Below are 14,613 nucleotides of genomic sequence, written 5' to 3'. Positions count from 1 at the left end.
GCAGAAAACACGCATTCCGGAAAGCATAAGGGACCGGGTCCTACCTTGCATCCCTCGGCAAAACCCTAGGCTAGGAAACGAACGAAAGATTTCGCGTTAACGTCACCACCTTGGACATCGATAAGGCCTACAACACAGTATGGCGGGAAGGAGTCGTCCAGTAACTTGACGGTAAGGGGCATACGCGGAATCCTCGGCAATTACATACGATTCCTTCAAAACCGGAGATTCGGGGTCGGAATCGAAGAAAGCGAATCCGATCTCTTCACCGAGGAGAACAGGGTACTGCAGGGATCCGTCCTTGCCGTCATCCGTAATCCGTCCAGACCATCTTCGGCTGCCTTTCATCTGGAGTCTACATCTTCCTATACACTGGATGTCACCGGTAAGATAAAATTTCGAACGCGGATTAAATTAACAGCAGTAAGCGCAGTATTCCGATGGGCTACTTCCGTGGGCTTTCGGATTTCAGTTCAGAAAAGCTTCTATTCACACTTAGGCCACTCCCACAACAGGACAACCAACCGTTCGGTCCAAATCAACAACACACCAATCCCGTAGTGTAAGGACCGAAAAGCTCCAAAATCACTATGGACCGCAAGACAACTTTCCTCCTCCACTTCCGATGGCTTATTAATGAAATCACAAACCGGAGAAGGTTTGTAGGTACCCTATACGCCAGACACTCCAAATGCAATCGGGATCTAGCAGTAATCACTAGTAAAGTGCTAATCCATAACCGGATCTGCTACGGGATCGAAATCACCGGATGTAACCGTGGCATCTCTTTACAATGGATCAATTCAGATGGCCTACAAACTACTACCCGGCACGCCCGCAGAAAGTTACTCATCTTACCGTTCAGGCTAGAGCCTTGTTGTCTCTTGCTGTATGCAGAAGCCGTCTCCACTCCACTCGGTCCATTGCTGCTTGTCGCCAGCGTTGAAGTCTTCGAAGGGTCTGCAGGTCGTCCTTTATTTGGCCGATCCACCGTGCTCGCTGTGCGCCCCATCTTCTTGTTCCTGTAGGGTCAGCCTTAAGAACCATCTTCATCGTGTCGTCGTCCGACATTCTTACGACGTGTCTAGCAAACGTCCTATTTTTGCGGTGTGCGCGATGGATGGTTCTTCCAGCAGCTGATGCAACTCATGTTTCATTCGCATGCACCACGTTCCGTCTTCCATGGTACGCAAAGTTGGTCCTCCACGAGCATCGTACAGGTCTCGTGGCCGTAGATCACCGGTCTAATCAGTGTCTTGTAGATAATTCGTGCGGCGGCGAATTTTGTTCGACCGAAGCGTCCTACGGAGTCCAAAGTAGGCACGATTTCTCGCCAAGATCCGTCTCTGAATTTCTCTGCTGGTATCATTGTCGGCGGTTACCAGTGAGCCCAAATACACGAATTCGTCGACCATCTCGATTTCGTCAGCGTCAATCCGAACTCTGGATGAGAGGTTCACATTGTCGTCTTTAAAACCTTTTTCTCTCATGTATTTTGCCTTCGAAACGTTGATGGCAAGCCCACTCCTGCTGGCTTCAGCTTTCAGTCTGATGTACGTTTCCGCCCGCAGAAAGTTCCTGTGGTGAATCCTGCTATCCCTCCAACTTTAGAAAAAACATCCGGGAACGACGAGTTCGCGACCAACGAAATAACTGGAGCAATATATCAAGAAGTTACCAGATTTCAACTACCACCGCAAAGTACAAATTAAACTACACAGACGGGTTCAAAAAGTACGAGGTTGGAATCAACAACAACGGGACAGGTCTTTCCCTCCGCCTCCAGAAAACTAGAAGACAACGCAACCGATATTGTCACTGACTCCCTCCTCGTACTCCCCGTGCTTTAGACTGGCCAACCCCGACACCCAATTGTCCAGAACAGCGGAATTAACGTCGATCCACAATCCTCTGCTGGATCCCCGGGTACTGTAATATAGGGGGAAACGTAGACGCAAATTACGTGGCAGTTCAGGGCCGCAGAGACAGGAGGACCCTAATGAAAGAAGTGCCAGCCGCCGATATCATCCGCCACTTTGCCTAAGCCAGTAACACCAATTTTACCGGCGTAACAGGGACACTTGCAGAAAATTAAAAGACTCCTCCAAAAATTAGACGACCGCGAGGACTGGAGAGAATAGAGGGTTCTACTCGGAGTTCGAACCGGGCACACCAAGATCTCCCACGCCCACACTGTTTCACGAGCTGGACATACGCAATGCTTAGCAATCGCCATTTGTGCTTATTGTAAAGACAAGAAACTGGCTGTCTGCGGATGTCCTCAAGGTGGTGTGCTGTCATTACTTTTATGGGATCTTATCGCCGATGGCTTGTTTGAGTAAAGTTGATGAGCTTGGGTTTCCGACATATGGTTTCGCTGATGATCACCGGTATTTGCAGCAATGCACTTTTTGATTGGATGCAGTCAGCCTTATGCGTTCATAACCGTTTTCGATTTTGACCGCGAAGGTGCTGTTTTTGTTTTGCTCTGAGGTATTAATGTCGTGCTATTCCCTGGTAACCAATGTGGTTTTCTGATAGTTTTATAGCCACTGATAAAACTTAGATTGCACTTGTAGTGTGCTATAAAACTTCAATTGTTATTTGGGTTGTCCTCGTAGTGGTTTTTTTACTCGCGAAGGTTCACTGGGTCAGCCATCGCATGCGTAAACGAAAAGGAAAATAAAAATCGCTGGACAATAGCTGTTGGCTATTTGTAAACGCCCTTCTTGGACGGCCGTACGGCCGACGACTCAGCGAAAACCACTTTGCTAATTGCTGTTACAAGTGTTCCACAACAAAGTACAACATATTTTCTTCCTTTTTAATGTGAATATTCCTGTTCCATTTGTTTAAACCGGCTTCTCGCTGGTTGGACCAGATTGTAATGTCAGTTGATGGGAAAGCTTCTCCCACGACCGACATCCCTTCAGGTGCAATGGAGGTTGATGCGAGCATTTCATAAAATGTTCATGCGGATAAATCTTGTTTCAGGTACAAATTATATCCAGATAATTTAACCGGCCACTGGATGGTCTACTTCCGGACCAAAATAAATTCTTCAGCATCAACGATATATACCGCGATTTGACGGCCGTGATCGATATCGATAAGGTTCCACCAGATAAACCTAGGTTATATGCGAGAGACAAAAAAATTACCCACCGCGTGTTTTTAGCGAAGACGTGTTGTGTCTACGTACCTTCCTGGGGAGTTGAGATTGATGGCGTAGTCCCCGACATAAACTTAAGTAACTATGTTGATCTGTCGAAATATGGGGCTGGCTCCTTCAAGAACCGTTTTCCTCATTTAGTGAAAATTTTCGATTGCAAGCAAATGCGATCCGCAAAAAAAAAATCGTACACCCAAGAATTTATCGAAGAAGGTGAGTCAATTGTGTAGTTCCCTGGCGATATATCGTGCACAATTGTCGACATAGAAACGGAGGGCAAACATACTTTCCTTAAAAGGACGTTCATTGCATTCTAATTTCGAATTGTTAAAAATATTCTCTAGCGAGTTCATCGATGTTTCTCTCAATAATCCATCGACAACCTGCTTTTAAACTTGCTGTCTAAATGCGTATACCACTACAACATTTGAAAATTTTCGACATTCGAAAGTATTTCTATTATCCAAAATTTTCCGCTTGAACTTCAGAATACTATTTGTAACAGAACGGGGTGGTAAACACTATAGTAAATATTTTGGGAAGGCTTTGTCTCTGATTTAATATCATGGGTAATGAATACGTCATTGCCTTGATATTGAAAATTAAAGCAAAAAATCAATTGTTTTGCTTTTGGAAAAAAATACAAGACAGGTAAGTAATGACGGAGATCGGTATTCACAACAATATTCCGCACTAGAAATTTCCATAACTTATTAGATTGTATCAGAAGCTAGTAATATAGTGGCGTTGAAGCATTATTAAATATTAAATAATTAATAGCAAATCTATCTATAGTACTTGAGATCTAATATTTCATTAAAGCATTATCAAAGAAATAATGAAAATGCTATGAAGCAGGAATAAAAGAACTTAAGAAAATTTAAGAGCTGAGAACGATATTTTCCATTTTGCATCCTTTTTGCCTTTCTCATATAAAGAAAGGCTATGCAATCACTGTAAAAATCGACTTTTTAACCGAGGCCCGGAGGGCCGAGTGTCATACACCATTCGATTCAGTTCGTCGAGATCGACAAATGTCTGTGTGTGTATGTATGTGTGTGTGTTGTGTGTGTCATTTAAACTCACACAATTTTCTCAGAGATGGCTGAACCGATTTTCGCAAACTTAGTTTCATCTGGAAGGTATAACGCTCCCATAAGCTGCTATTGAATTTTTAGTTGATCCGACTTCCGGTTCCGGAGTTACGGGTTGAAGAGTGCGGTCACACAGCAAGTTCCCATATAAATTGGTACCACCATGATGTTCAAATGATGTAAAACATATTAAAATTGATGTAACATTACTCTAGTATGCGGGTCTGGAGCACTAATTATCAATCAAAGCAGCTTTGACCACACTGGCCACCTATGACGGTTCATAACACCCCGGGGAACATTCCACAACGAATTCTCTACCGATTTTTACAAACTTGATTTCAAATGAAAGATACAGTAATGCCATTGACTGCTGCTGAATTTCATTCGGTTCTGACTCTTGCTTCCGGAGTTACAGGGGTGTTAGTAAGGATACACTGGAATTTCCCATATAAATCGGAACAATCGTAATACCTCAGAGGCTAAAAACTATTGAAATGGTCACCAAATTACTTCTAATCGCAGATCTAGATCACTGATTGCCAATCAAACATTCTTTGAATATATTGTCCACTATCCACGATTCCGGAACTCCGGAATTCCGGGCATATTCCACAATTGAAGTCACATCGGTTCATCGGTGATGACTGAACCGATTTTCTCAAACCTTGTCTCAAATGGAAGGCAAAATATGCAGTTGAGTATTGCGTCGCCGCCCCTCCTCCCCTCCTTGCCCTTACGCCTCCCTCCTTCATCACTCCCCTCCCCTTGGACCACCCTCACGCCCGCATTTCCTTCATCCACCCCGTATACCGAAATAAGATGAAGGATTTCTACGCATCCTCCACTCCCACTCTACTAACCCCCCATTCCCTACATGTTCAAACCCATTCCACCAACCTTTCCAAATTATAATCACATGAAGATAACATTGAACTCATGCTTATTAAGCTAATCAAATATTATTCTTTTGCCTTTCTTATATAGAAAGGTTAGGCAATTGCTCCAAAAACCGACTTTCTAACCGAGGCCCGGAGGGCCGAGTCTCATATAACATTCGACACAATTCGCCGAGATCGCAAAATATCTGTGTGTACGTATGTGTGTATGTATGTGTGTGCATGTGCGGATTTGTTAACAAAATGTACACATTGGTTTCTCGGAGATGGCTGAACCGATTTTTACAAACTAAGATTCAAATGAATGGTATAATATTCCCATAGGTTACTATTGAATTTCATTTTCAACCGACATCTTGTTCCGGATTACGAGTTGAAGAGTATGGTTACAAAACAATTTGTCCACATCGGTTTCTCGGAATTTTCTGAACCGATTTTGACAAACTTAATTTTAAATGAAAGGTCCATCAGCTGCTGTTGAATTTTGGCCACACTGGACACCATCGATGGATCCGGAAGCATCCAAATTCAGAATAACGGTTATATTGGTTTCTCGAAAATGGCTAGACCGATTTGATCAACTTAGTCTCAAATGAAAGGTGTTGCGTCCCCGGAAACTGATATTAAATTCCATCTCCATCCGACTTCCGGCTCCGGAGTTACGGGTTATGGAGTGCGATCACGTAGAAAACTCCGATTCAAACCGATACCGCGATGAATGCAAAAACGTGCTCTTATATATACTTACAAAGTGTAATAAGAATGAAAAACATTTCTATAATGTTATATTGTACGAACCAGCAATTATATCATAATTTGGAGAAATGAGAAAGGCACAATTGCACCACTAGGTGGATTAAAACAGGTTTTTCATTTATCATCATTTTGGGGAGAATAATGAGCTTGAGCTTGTGCTACCACCCCTGGCTGCTACACTGCTATCGATCTGGACTAGCTGAAGTTAAACAAGGAATCTGTAGATAATTAAGCTTGGGAGTAGCGAAACATCTTTCGATGTGCAACTCCTGATAATCATAAAGTGTTCATTGATTAATAGCCAGGCCCGAACGTAGATCGCGCAAGGAAAGGGAAGGAATGTTAGTCCGATACTTGCTTTTGCCAGAGTCCGTATATACTACTGCGCACTCCACAAGTATCACGGGAGGAGGATATTTGTTAGTAAGTAAAGAAGTTGGATTCTACTTCTTCATTACCGACGCCAGAGAGGTGACTCCACTATCTGGCCTAGATATCGATCCATCAAACTCATGGAACGGGGACCAACGACTTTACTTCCCTTCCGAAGGAAGACGTAACCAGATTTTTGAAGTAGAATACTTCTAACGTTTCAATATGGGGTCCCGTTTCAAAAATTTCAGTTGAGAAATTTTCCCAGGTTTGAAATGCGAGTATCTTCCGTTCTACTGGACGAAATCGCAATATTTTTGCACTATCTGATCGGCAATTTGTGCACGTATTTCGTATTAAATTTCGGAATTACAGCGACTACTATAAATAAACCAAAACAAGGATTTTCAGAAAATCCTTCGGAAACAGCGAGGAAAACGTGCAATTTGCCAGCATATCCCACGCAGAGCCGTCAAAAAGGAGCATGTAAGCGTTTCATTACATACGGGAATGTTATATATACAGGTCACGCGAGCTTGTTTTGTATCAGTGGGTGCTCGCTTACCACACGAGTAACATGCTCGTCCGGACGGTACAATGAGCGGTATCATGTTTGCGTTCCCGTACCAAGCGTCATCGCAAGGTTCTTCGTGATAAAATCCAGGGAATCACCAAATCTGCCATTCGGCGTCTGGTTCGTCGTGGTGGTGTAAAATGCATCTCCGATTTAATCTACGAATGCTGATGGTGTGCAGGAAAATGTCATCCGAGATGCCGTGACCTATACTGAACGCGCCAAGTGCAAAATCTCAATGAATGTCGTCTATACTTTGTAGCGGCAGGGACGCACATTGTATGGTAGAACTCACTTGTATCATTATAAAAAAGGCCCTTTTCAGGGCCACCACTCATTTCAAAGAATAAGTTTGCATTTTCTGTTTCATGGACTGTTTCTCCCTGGAGAGCAATTTGGGTTAAACCCTAAATTATGATTTATTTCAGTACGCAAATTGCAAATAAAACCTGAAACAAACTGGAGTGAAGTGGAAAACATTTTTACTAGGCGCATTCAAAAAAGGTTTCAATTCTCAAACATTTTACCAAGGTGCCGTATTACATTACTCTCTTTACCCTGAGTGTTCGATAATCTCCGTATTGGAAACACAATTTCAATTTTGTTCTTTATCAAAAATATGTGGTCGACCAACGAAGGGGTGGAGCTTCGAAGAACACATATTGAGGACAACACAAAAAAGGACGAGCTTACATTGTGCTGTAGTCAGGTATAAAAACTCAGCATGCTGTTGCTCACGCTCAGTTCGTTTCCAGCATCAGCATGCAGCAGTTCGTTTGCAGCATCTCCCGCAAAATTCAAACCGCCGTCCGTTTGCTGCTGTCAGAAGAGTTGGTCAAGCACGCCGTCTTCGATGGCACCAAAACTGTTACCATATACACCAGCACCAAGTAAATTTCGAACACTGCCCAAAGAAAAGGCCCTTTTCAGGGCCATCAATTTATCGACAAAGAATGAAATTGAAGTTTTGTTATTACAAGCATCAGCTTGTCAAAAGCGTTGGATGGTAAGTGAGCCACTTGTGAACGACGGTATTGTTCACAAGCTTTCACGTAGAATGGCACAAAATCAAGTTATTTGTGATTTATAGACAGTTTAGTGTAATGATTCAATTTACAAAAATCGAACATTTTCTAACGTTTCGATATAGGTGCTCCGTTTCAAAATTTTCGGCCAGAATGCTGCCTGTTTTTTCAAACGTGAAAATCTGCTGTTGTATTGAATGAAAACCTTCGATTTTTGCGCTGATTGGAAATAGTTGTGACTAATTCTGTAGAATGTACAATTACTGAAAATAACGGATTTTGTGAAAGCAGTGGTCGGTCCATACAATTCGATTCCAAGCGAGCCAGACTAGTTTTCGTTGGAAGGTCCACCTCTGACAATAGAAGAAAACTATTTTATTTTGAATTCAACTAAAACTTCCTTGAAAACAGCACAGCTAAAAAATTTTTGGGAAAAACGTGCAAACCTAAATTTTCCACTATAATGGAAACTGCCTGTGCCCCGCCGCACAGCATCATCAAGATTGATTGTAATTCAAGCCGGGAAGAAAGAGGTTGTAAGGCTATGGAAAACGAAAATTTCATTTATATCTTACTGGAATATAATTGGCTGGTCCTGAAAAGAACTTGTTGGTTTGTGGTTTATTTTGGCTCACAATTTATGCCTGCTTGATTGCTGATAGCTGTGAATTTCTCGCAGGGCGACAGTTTCTGTTCAGTAGTGATGAGGCTTCCTAACGCCAACCGTGACTGGGGCACTTTACACGGCCTTCGTTGCTTACTGCTTGCGGGGAGGCTTTCCTTGAATTAAAATTTTGTTATTACAAGCATCCGAAAGTAGCTTGCCAAGAGCGTTCGATGGCAAGTGAGCTACTTGTGAACAATATCGTAGATTTCACGTAGAATGACACAAAATAAAAAGTTATTATTTGTGTGTTTGTTTACAGTTTCGTGTTTACTAGGCGCATTCAAAAAAGGTTTCAATTCTCAAACATTTTACCAAGGTATCGTATTACATTACTCTCTTTACCCTGTGTGTTCGATAACCTCCGTATTGGAAACACAATTTCAATTTTGTTCTTTATCAAAAATATGTGGTCGACCAACGCAGGGGTGGAGCTACGACGAACACATATTGAGGACAACACAAAAAAGGACGAGCTTACATTGTGCTGTAGTCAGGTATAAAAACTCAACATGCTGTTGCTCACGCTCAGTTCGTTTCCAGCATCAGCATGCAGCAGTTCGTTTGCAGCATCTCCCGCAAAATTCAAACCGCCGTCCGTTTGCTGCTGTCAGAAGAGTTGGCCAAGCACGCCGTCTTCGATGGCACCAAAACTGTTACCATATACACCAGCACCAAGTAAATTTCGAACACTGCCCAAAGAAAAGGCCCTTTTCAGGGCCATCAATTTATCGACAAAGAATGAAATTGAAGTTTTGTTATTACAAGCATCAGCTTGTCAAAAGCGTTGGATGGTAAGTGAGCCACTTGTGAACGACGGTATTGTTCACAAGCTTTCACGTAGAATGGCACAAAATCAAGTTATTTGTGATTTATAGACAGTTTAGTGTAATGATTCAATTTACAAAAATCGAACATTTTCTAACGTTTCGATATAGGTGCTCCGTTTCAAAATTTTCGGCCAGAATGCTGCCTGTTTTTTCAAACGTGAAAATCTGCTGTTGTATTGAATGAAAACCTTCGATTTTTGCGCTGATTGGAAATAGTTGTGACTAATTCTGTAGAATGTACAATTACTGAAAATAACGGATTTTGTGAAAGCAGTGGTCGGTCCATACAATTCGATTCCAAGCGAGCCAGACTAGTTTTCGTTGGAAGGTCCACCTCTGACAATAGAAGAAAACTATTTTATTTTGAATTCAACTAAAACTTCCTTGAAAACAGCACAGCTAAAAAATTTTTGGGAAAAACGTGCAAACCTAAATTTTCCACTATAATGGAAACTGCCTGTGCCCCGCCGCACAGCATCATCAAGATTGATTGTAATTCAAGCCGGGAAGAAAGAGGTTGTAAGGCTATGGAAAACGAAAATTTCATTTATATCTTACTAGAATATAATTGGCTGGTCCTGAAAAGAACTTGTTGGTTTGTGGTTTATTTTGGCTCACAATTTATGCCTGCTTGATTGCTGATAGCTGTGAATTTCTCGCAGGGCGACAGTTTCTGTTCAGTAGTGATGAGGCTTCCTAACGCTAACCGTGACTGGGGCACTTTTACACGGCCTTCGTTGCCAACCAGCCCCTGTCAAGGACGACGTCTCTGTACAGCCAGCATCACTGCCATGAAAGGCAAAACATTGATTTTGAGCCGAATGATTAGAAGCTGTATTTAGTTACAAAATGTCGATTAAATTAAATTATTAAATCATCCCACAAGATGCAAAACGTCGTGTGAAATGCTTGAATATCGAGCATAGTGCCGAACATAATTCTTTGTTTGGGGCTTTATAGCTATAACGCCCCATATATGTCGGTCGCTGTCAAACTCCATATGATGGTATAGGGTTGCCAGGGAGTTGTTGCCAACTGCTTGCGGGGAGCCTTTCCTCCGGTGGACTTACAATTTGTTTGGTACAGGTCATGTGGCGAAAAATGCTGATCTGCTACTTCTCTGATGCTGGTAGTAGGACGACGGTCAAACGCTCGTTTGCGTGCCTTCATTCATAAAAGTTCAACAATATTTTCAAAGAATGTTGCAAATTGTCAACTTGATAATTCCAAAAATACTCCAAATAAACTATGAATGTGCTAAAGTCGACAAAATCGCATAGAAATTGCTTATTCCAGAGCAGAATTTACCGGTCTAAAGTGTATTCTACTTCACTCCGGTTATGTCTCTGACATTACCCACCCATCTTTTTCACCTCAAAAGAATCTCAAAGACCTCGGTTAGGATTGAACCCAGACCAACTGGAATGAGTGGCGGTCACGCTTACAACTCAGTCGGTTTGTTGTCAGTCGATTTTTAGAATACGTTTCGTTCAAACTTTCACCCTGAAAGATTCGTCCTTTCCGTTAGGGTACTTCGGGAACAGTTTTTAGTAAACGTCATAGAACAATTTCTAACATCACTGAGCCAACTTTTTTCGCTTCAAAATAATACTGGCCCAAAACAATCAATTGGATCATGTAAGGATAACCATCACCATCATCGCGCTCGGGTGCTGGTTTCTTTTCTGATATTAGCGCTACGTGTCCATTCCTCTGAGCTCTGCCTTCTTTGTTAACGTTGTGACGTCAGCATATTTATTTACGCATCATCAGTTAATTAGTCTTACCGGAAAGCCATGTCCAAGCATTTGCTGCCACTACAGTTTGTTTCGTTGCACTGAATCGTACGCTGCCTCAAGAATCCAGAATCAGACGAGACAAACTGAATTTCCGAAATTTATTTAGGATATGTATTGTAAGGAGAGTAATTTTTGAAATCGAGAGCCAAGACTGTCCTTTGCATCTTCATATGGCCGTCAGCTTTCTCCAGACTAAAAAATTATTCAAGAATAGAAATAAGGCTATAATTTCCACGGAAAGCTGAATGTAGATAATATCCTGATTTCTTCGAAAATGTTCAAGATTTTCGTTGTCGAATTCAGTAACGCACTCCAAAATATACCGTTCCTTCGTTCCTACCTCGATGGAAGGCAACTCCAAATCAGCATTAAGGACTGTCTATCCGCACCATTCTTCGCTACATCCGGCATACCACAAGGAAGCCAATTTCGGTCCAGTAATATTCCTCCTCTACTTTAATGACGTCAATTTCACATTACAAGGACCCCGCCTTTCTTTCGCCGACGACAAAATTTTTTTTCAACAAATACGGGATAAAACCGATGTCGAGCTTCTTCAGAGGGAACTGGACAGCTTTAGTACGTGGAGTGATCTAAACAGAATGGTTTTAAACCCGAGCAAATGCTCAATCGTTACGTTCACGCTGAAACGCATCCGACTCAGTTTAACGACCATTTCTTCGGCTCGAGTATTCCAAGACACTCTCACATCAAAGATCTCGGAGTCATCATGGATTCGGCAATAACATTCAAACCACATACTTCATACATCGTGGATAAGGCATCACGACAGCTTGGGTTCATCTTCCGAATAGCGAAAAACTTCAGGGACGTATAGTGTCTTAAATCGCTTTACTGTGCGTTGGTCCGCTCAACGTTAGAATATTGTTCGGCTGTTTGGAATCCGTACTACCAGAACGGGATTGACAGAATCGAGGCTGTTCAACGCAGGTTCATACGCTCCGCCCTTCGGCATCTCCCATGGCGAAACAGATTTCAGCTGCCTAGTTATGAAAACCGTTGCCAGCTAATACACCTCGATACACTCAGCATTCGGAGGGACTGCTCTCGAGCCTTGTTCGTCTCGGACTTACTCTCTGCCAGAGTGGATTGCCCTACAATCCTCGAACGTCTGGATCTTCAAGCCCGCGTTCGAGCTCTACGTAATAACTATTTTCTGCGAGTTCCGTTCAGAAGAACCAACTATGGTTGCCAGAGCGCTGTTACCGGACTCCATCGAATTTTTAACAGTATGGCGACGGCCTTTGACTTCAACCGGACGCGGAATGCGATAAAAGCGAAAATGTTGGCAATTTTAAAATGTAATTAGTTTAAGAAACCACCATTGGGGCCAAGGGGCCTGTTGGTGAAGGTAATAAACATAAACATATACCAAGAGATATTATATCTCCATTGATTTTTATTGAAATTTCGAGAAATAAATAAATAAATCATACAAATTTGGACTCTCCAACAATTCTATTTCAGATTTCTCCGTTTGGAACAATATGAACCTACCTATAATCGGTAGTATAAAGATCAGAAGTTCAATGTAGGCCAGTGAAGGATCCATCAATATCAAAACGGATAGCAACTGAATTCGCCATTTACCATTGTGAAAGAAATCTTGCATCGGGAATTGTAGGAAATCGTGCTGCTCTGTACTCCAAAATAACATTTTTTTTATTTTCGAAGTGCTCAAATTCTAATTTATTTCTGTTCGATTTTCGGCTCAAATGCATCAACCGGCTTTATTGGTTTCGGAATCGGTACCTGCTTTTAGGTCGGTATCTTGAGAGAAGCCCGACAGGGTGCTGTGACTGGAAGAATGCGGACACAAGTCCCTTCAGTAAAAGTCAGGCCGAATTGAATTTGACCACTCCGATCGAGTAAAGCATGCATGAAGTACTACTTGATGTCAGTGTTAGAGAACAGCATGAAAAGTTGTTAAATTATGAGCGCGAGGAAGTGCAACAATTATTAGTCTACATGATGGAAACTCGATTGAAAAATAAAATTTATAAATATTTTTTACTAAGTTTCCACAAAGTTCTAAAGAAATAATGAAAATTGCGTAGATTCCATGAGTCAATTCGTAGATCTATAGAAAAGACAGGGATCAAAATCCGTTGGGTTGGGGACCCTGGTTCAAAGAGATGGATGCGTATTGGACTCGTGGGAGCGAACATCGAACATATTGTCTGGTCTTGCGCCAACTACTGTGGTCCTCAGTTAAACGCTTCCCTTCGGACTCGAGGAAGGCTATCCCCTATATGACGCTCATCTACCTATCTTGCGACCAATTATGATTGCCAAAATCATCGAGTTTAGACAAATGATGGCTTCTGTGGAATATGTGTGAATTATAATTCCTCTCGTATGGTATATGGTTTTGATGATTAATCTCTTCATAAATGTGAGATATATTTAGTATCTATCTAGATCCGGTAATATTATAGAGCACACTTTTGTAAACAACTTTGGTGAAGTCGCTATCGTCAACATTTTTAATATTTTTAGGACCACTTTTAAGCAAATTCATTATAAAACTTTTCAAATATCGTCCCGCTGAGGTTTGTATTATGAAAATGGAGAACTTTTAAAAAAACTACTACAAAACTTTTCTTGCGTCCAATAACAACTATTTTTGAGAAAAATAGTGTCTGAAGTATTTGTTCTTTAGCCCTAGTGCTGGATTTTTAAGGAATAATCCCCCAAAAGTGAGATTTATCATTTGATGCTTTTTAGATATATGATGAACAAAAGCATCATTTGAAAAAATTGGATAGTTTGCTTTTACGTCACGTCACGACTTCCCGGAATACGTACTGTACACTTTATCGTTCACAAAAAACCACCACCCTGTCCGCGAACATAAATCGAGAACCGTACAAAACTACACAAACGATTGCAAATAAAGTGGTGCACCAGTGCAATAGTCTAACAAGCGACAGCGGGTGATGGTGTTGGAAATGACAATCTCATTCATCAATGTACACAACATTTCGCAATCATACTTGCTCTTTGTCCTCCTGCGTCTTTGGCCACAGCGTTACGTTCAGCTTAATCTCGCCGAGATCCTTGGAGGCACGCTGGGCATCCTCTAGCTTGATGTTCATTTCTTCGGCCCGGTTCAGCTCCAGCGATGTCAAATGCAACCTCGCCGATCCCATGAAGTCATCCTGCAGGCCCCAATCGTAGTCGAAAACCTTTTGCGGAATGGAAAAATTATATCAATTGTTGCCACGTGGCGTAGGGCCGACCACAAGCGAAAACACTCACTTTGATGTTAATCGGCTGGAAGGGGTCCTCCACGGGTACGACAAACGTTTCATCCCAAACTGGATTCAGGTCCTTGTGAACGGTTTTTGATTTGTACAGCAATCTACCTCCTACCTTAAACTTAACGTATGGATCACTGGTGCCTG

General features: G+C 41.9%; 1 protein-coding gene across 3 annotated transcripts in view; it reads right to left on the bottom strand.

Annotated features, from left to right (window-relative positions):
• Nucleotides 1–14,613, bottom strand: part of LOC131693373 (multiple C2 and transmembrane domain-containing protein) — a 105,089-nt gene that overhangs the window by 29,077 nt on the left and 61,399 nt on the right. For all 3 annotated transcript variants that reach the window (XM_058981136.1, XM_058981137.1, XM_058981138.1), the window contains exons 4-5: nucleotides 14,468–14,610; nucleotides 14,203–14,394 (exon numbers count right to left, since the gene is read on the bottom strand). In XM_058981136.1, coding sequence (XP_058837119.1) covers nucleotides 14,203–14,394; nucleotides 14,468–14,610 — 335 coding nt within the window. The remainder of the gene's footprint in view (nucleotides 1–14,202; nucleotides 14,395–14,467; nucleotides 14,611–14,613) is intronic.

This window comes from Topomyia yanbarensis, chromosome 3, assembly GCF_030247195.1.
Source record: "Topomyia yanbarensis strain Yona2022 chromosome 3, ASM3024719v1, whole genome shotgun sequence".
NCBI classification, from domain to species: domain Eukaryota; kingdom Metazoa; phylum Arthropoda; class Insecta; order Diptera; family Culicidae; genus Topomyia; species Topomyia yanbarensis.
Note: the sequence above shows the minus strand (reverse complement) of the source record. Positions and strands in the feature narration are given on the sequence as shown.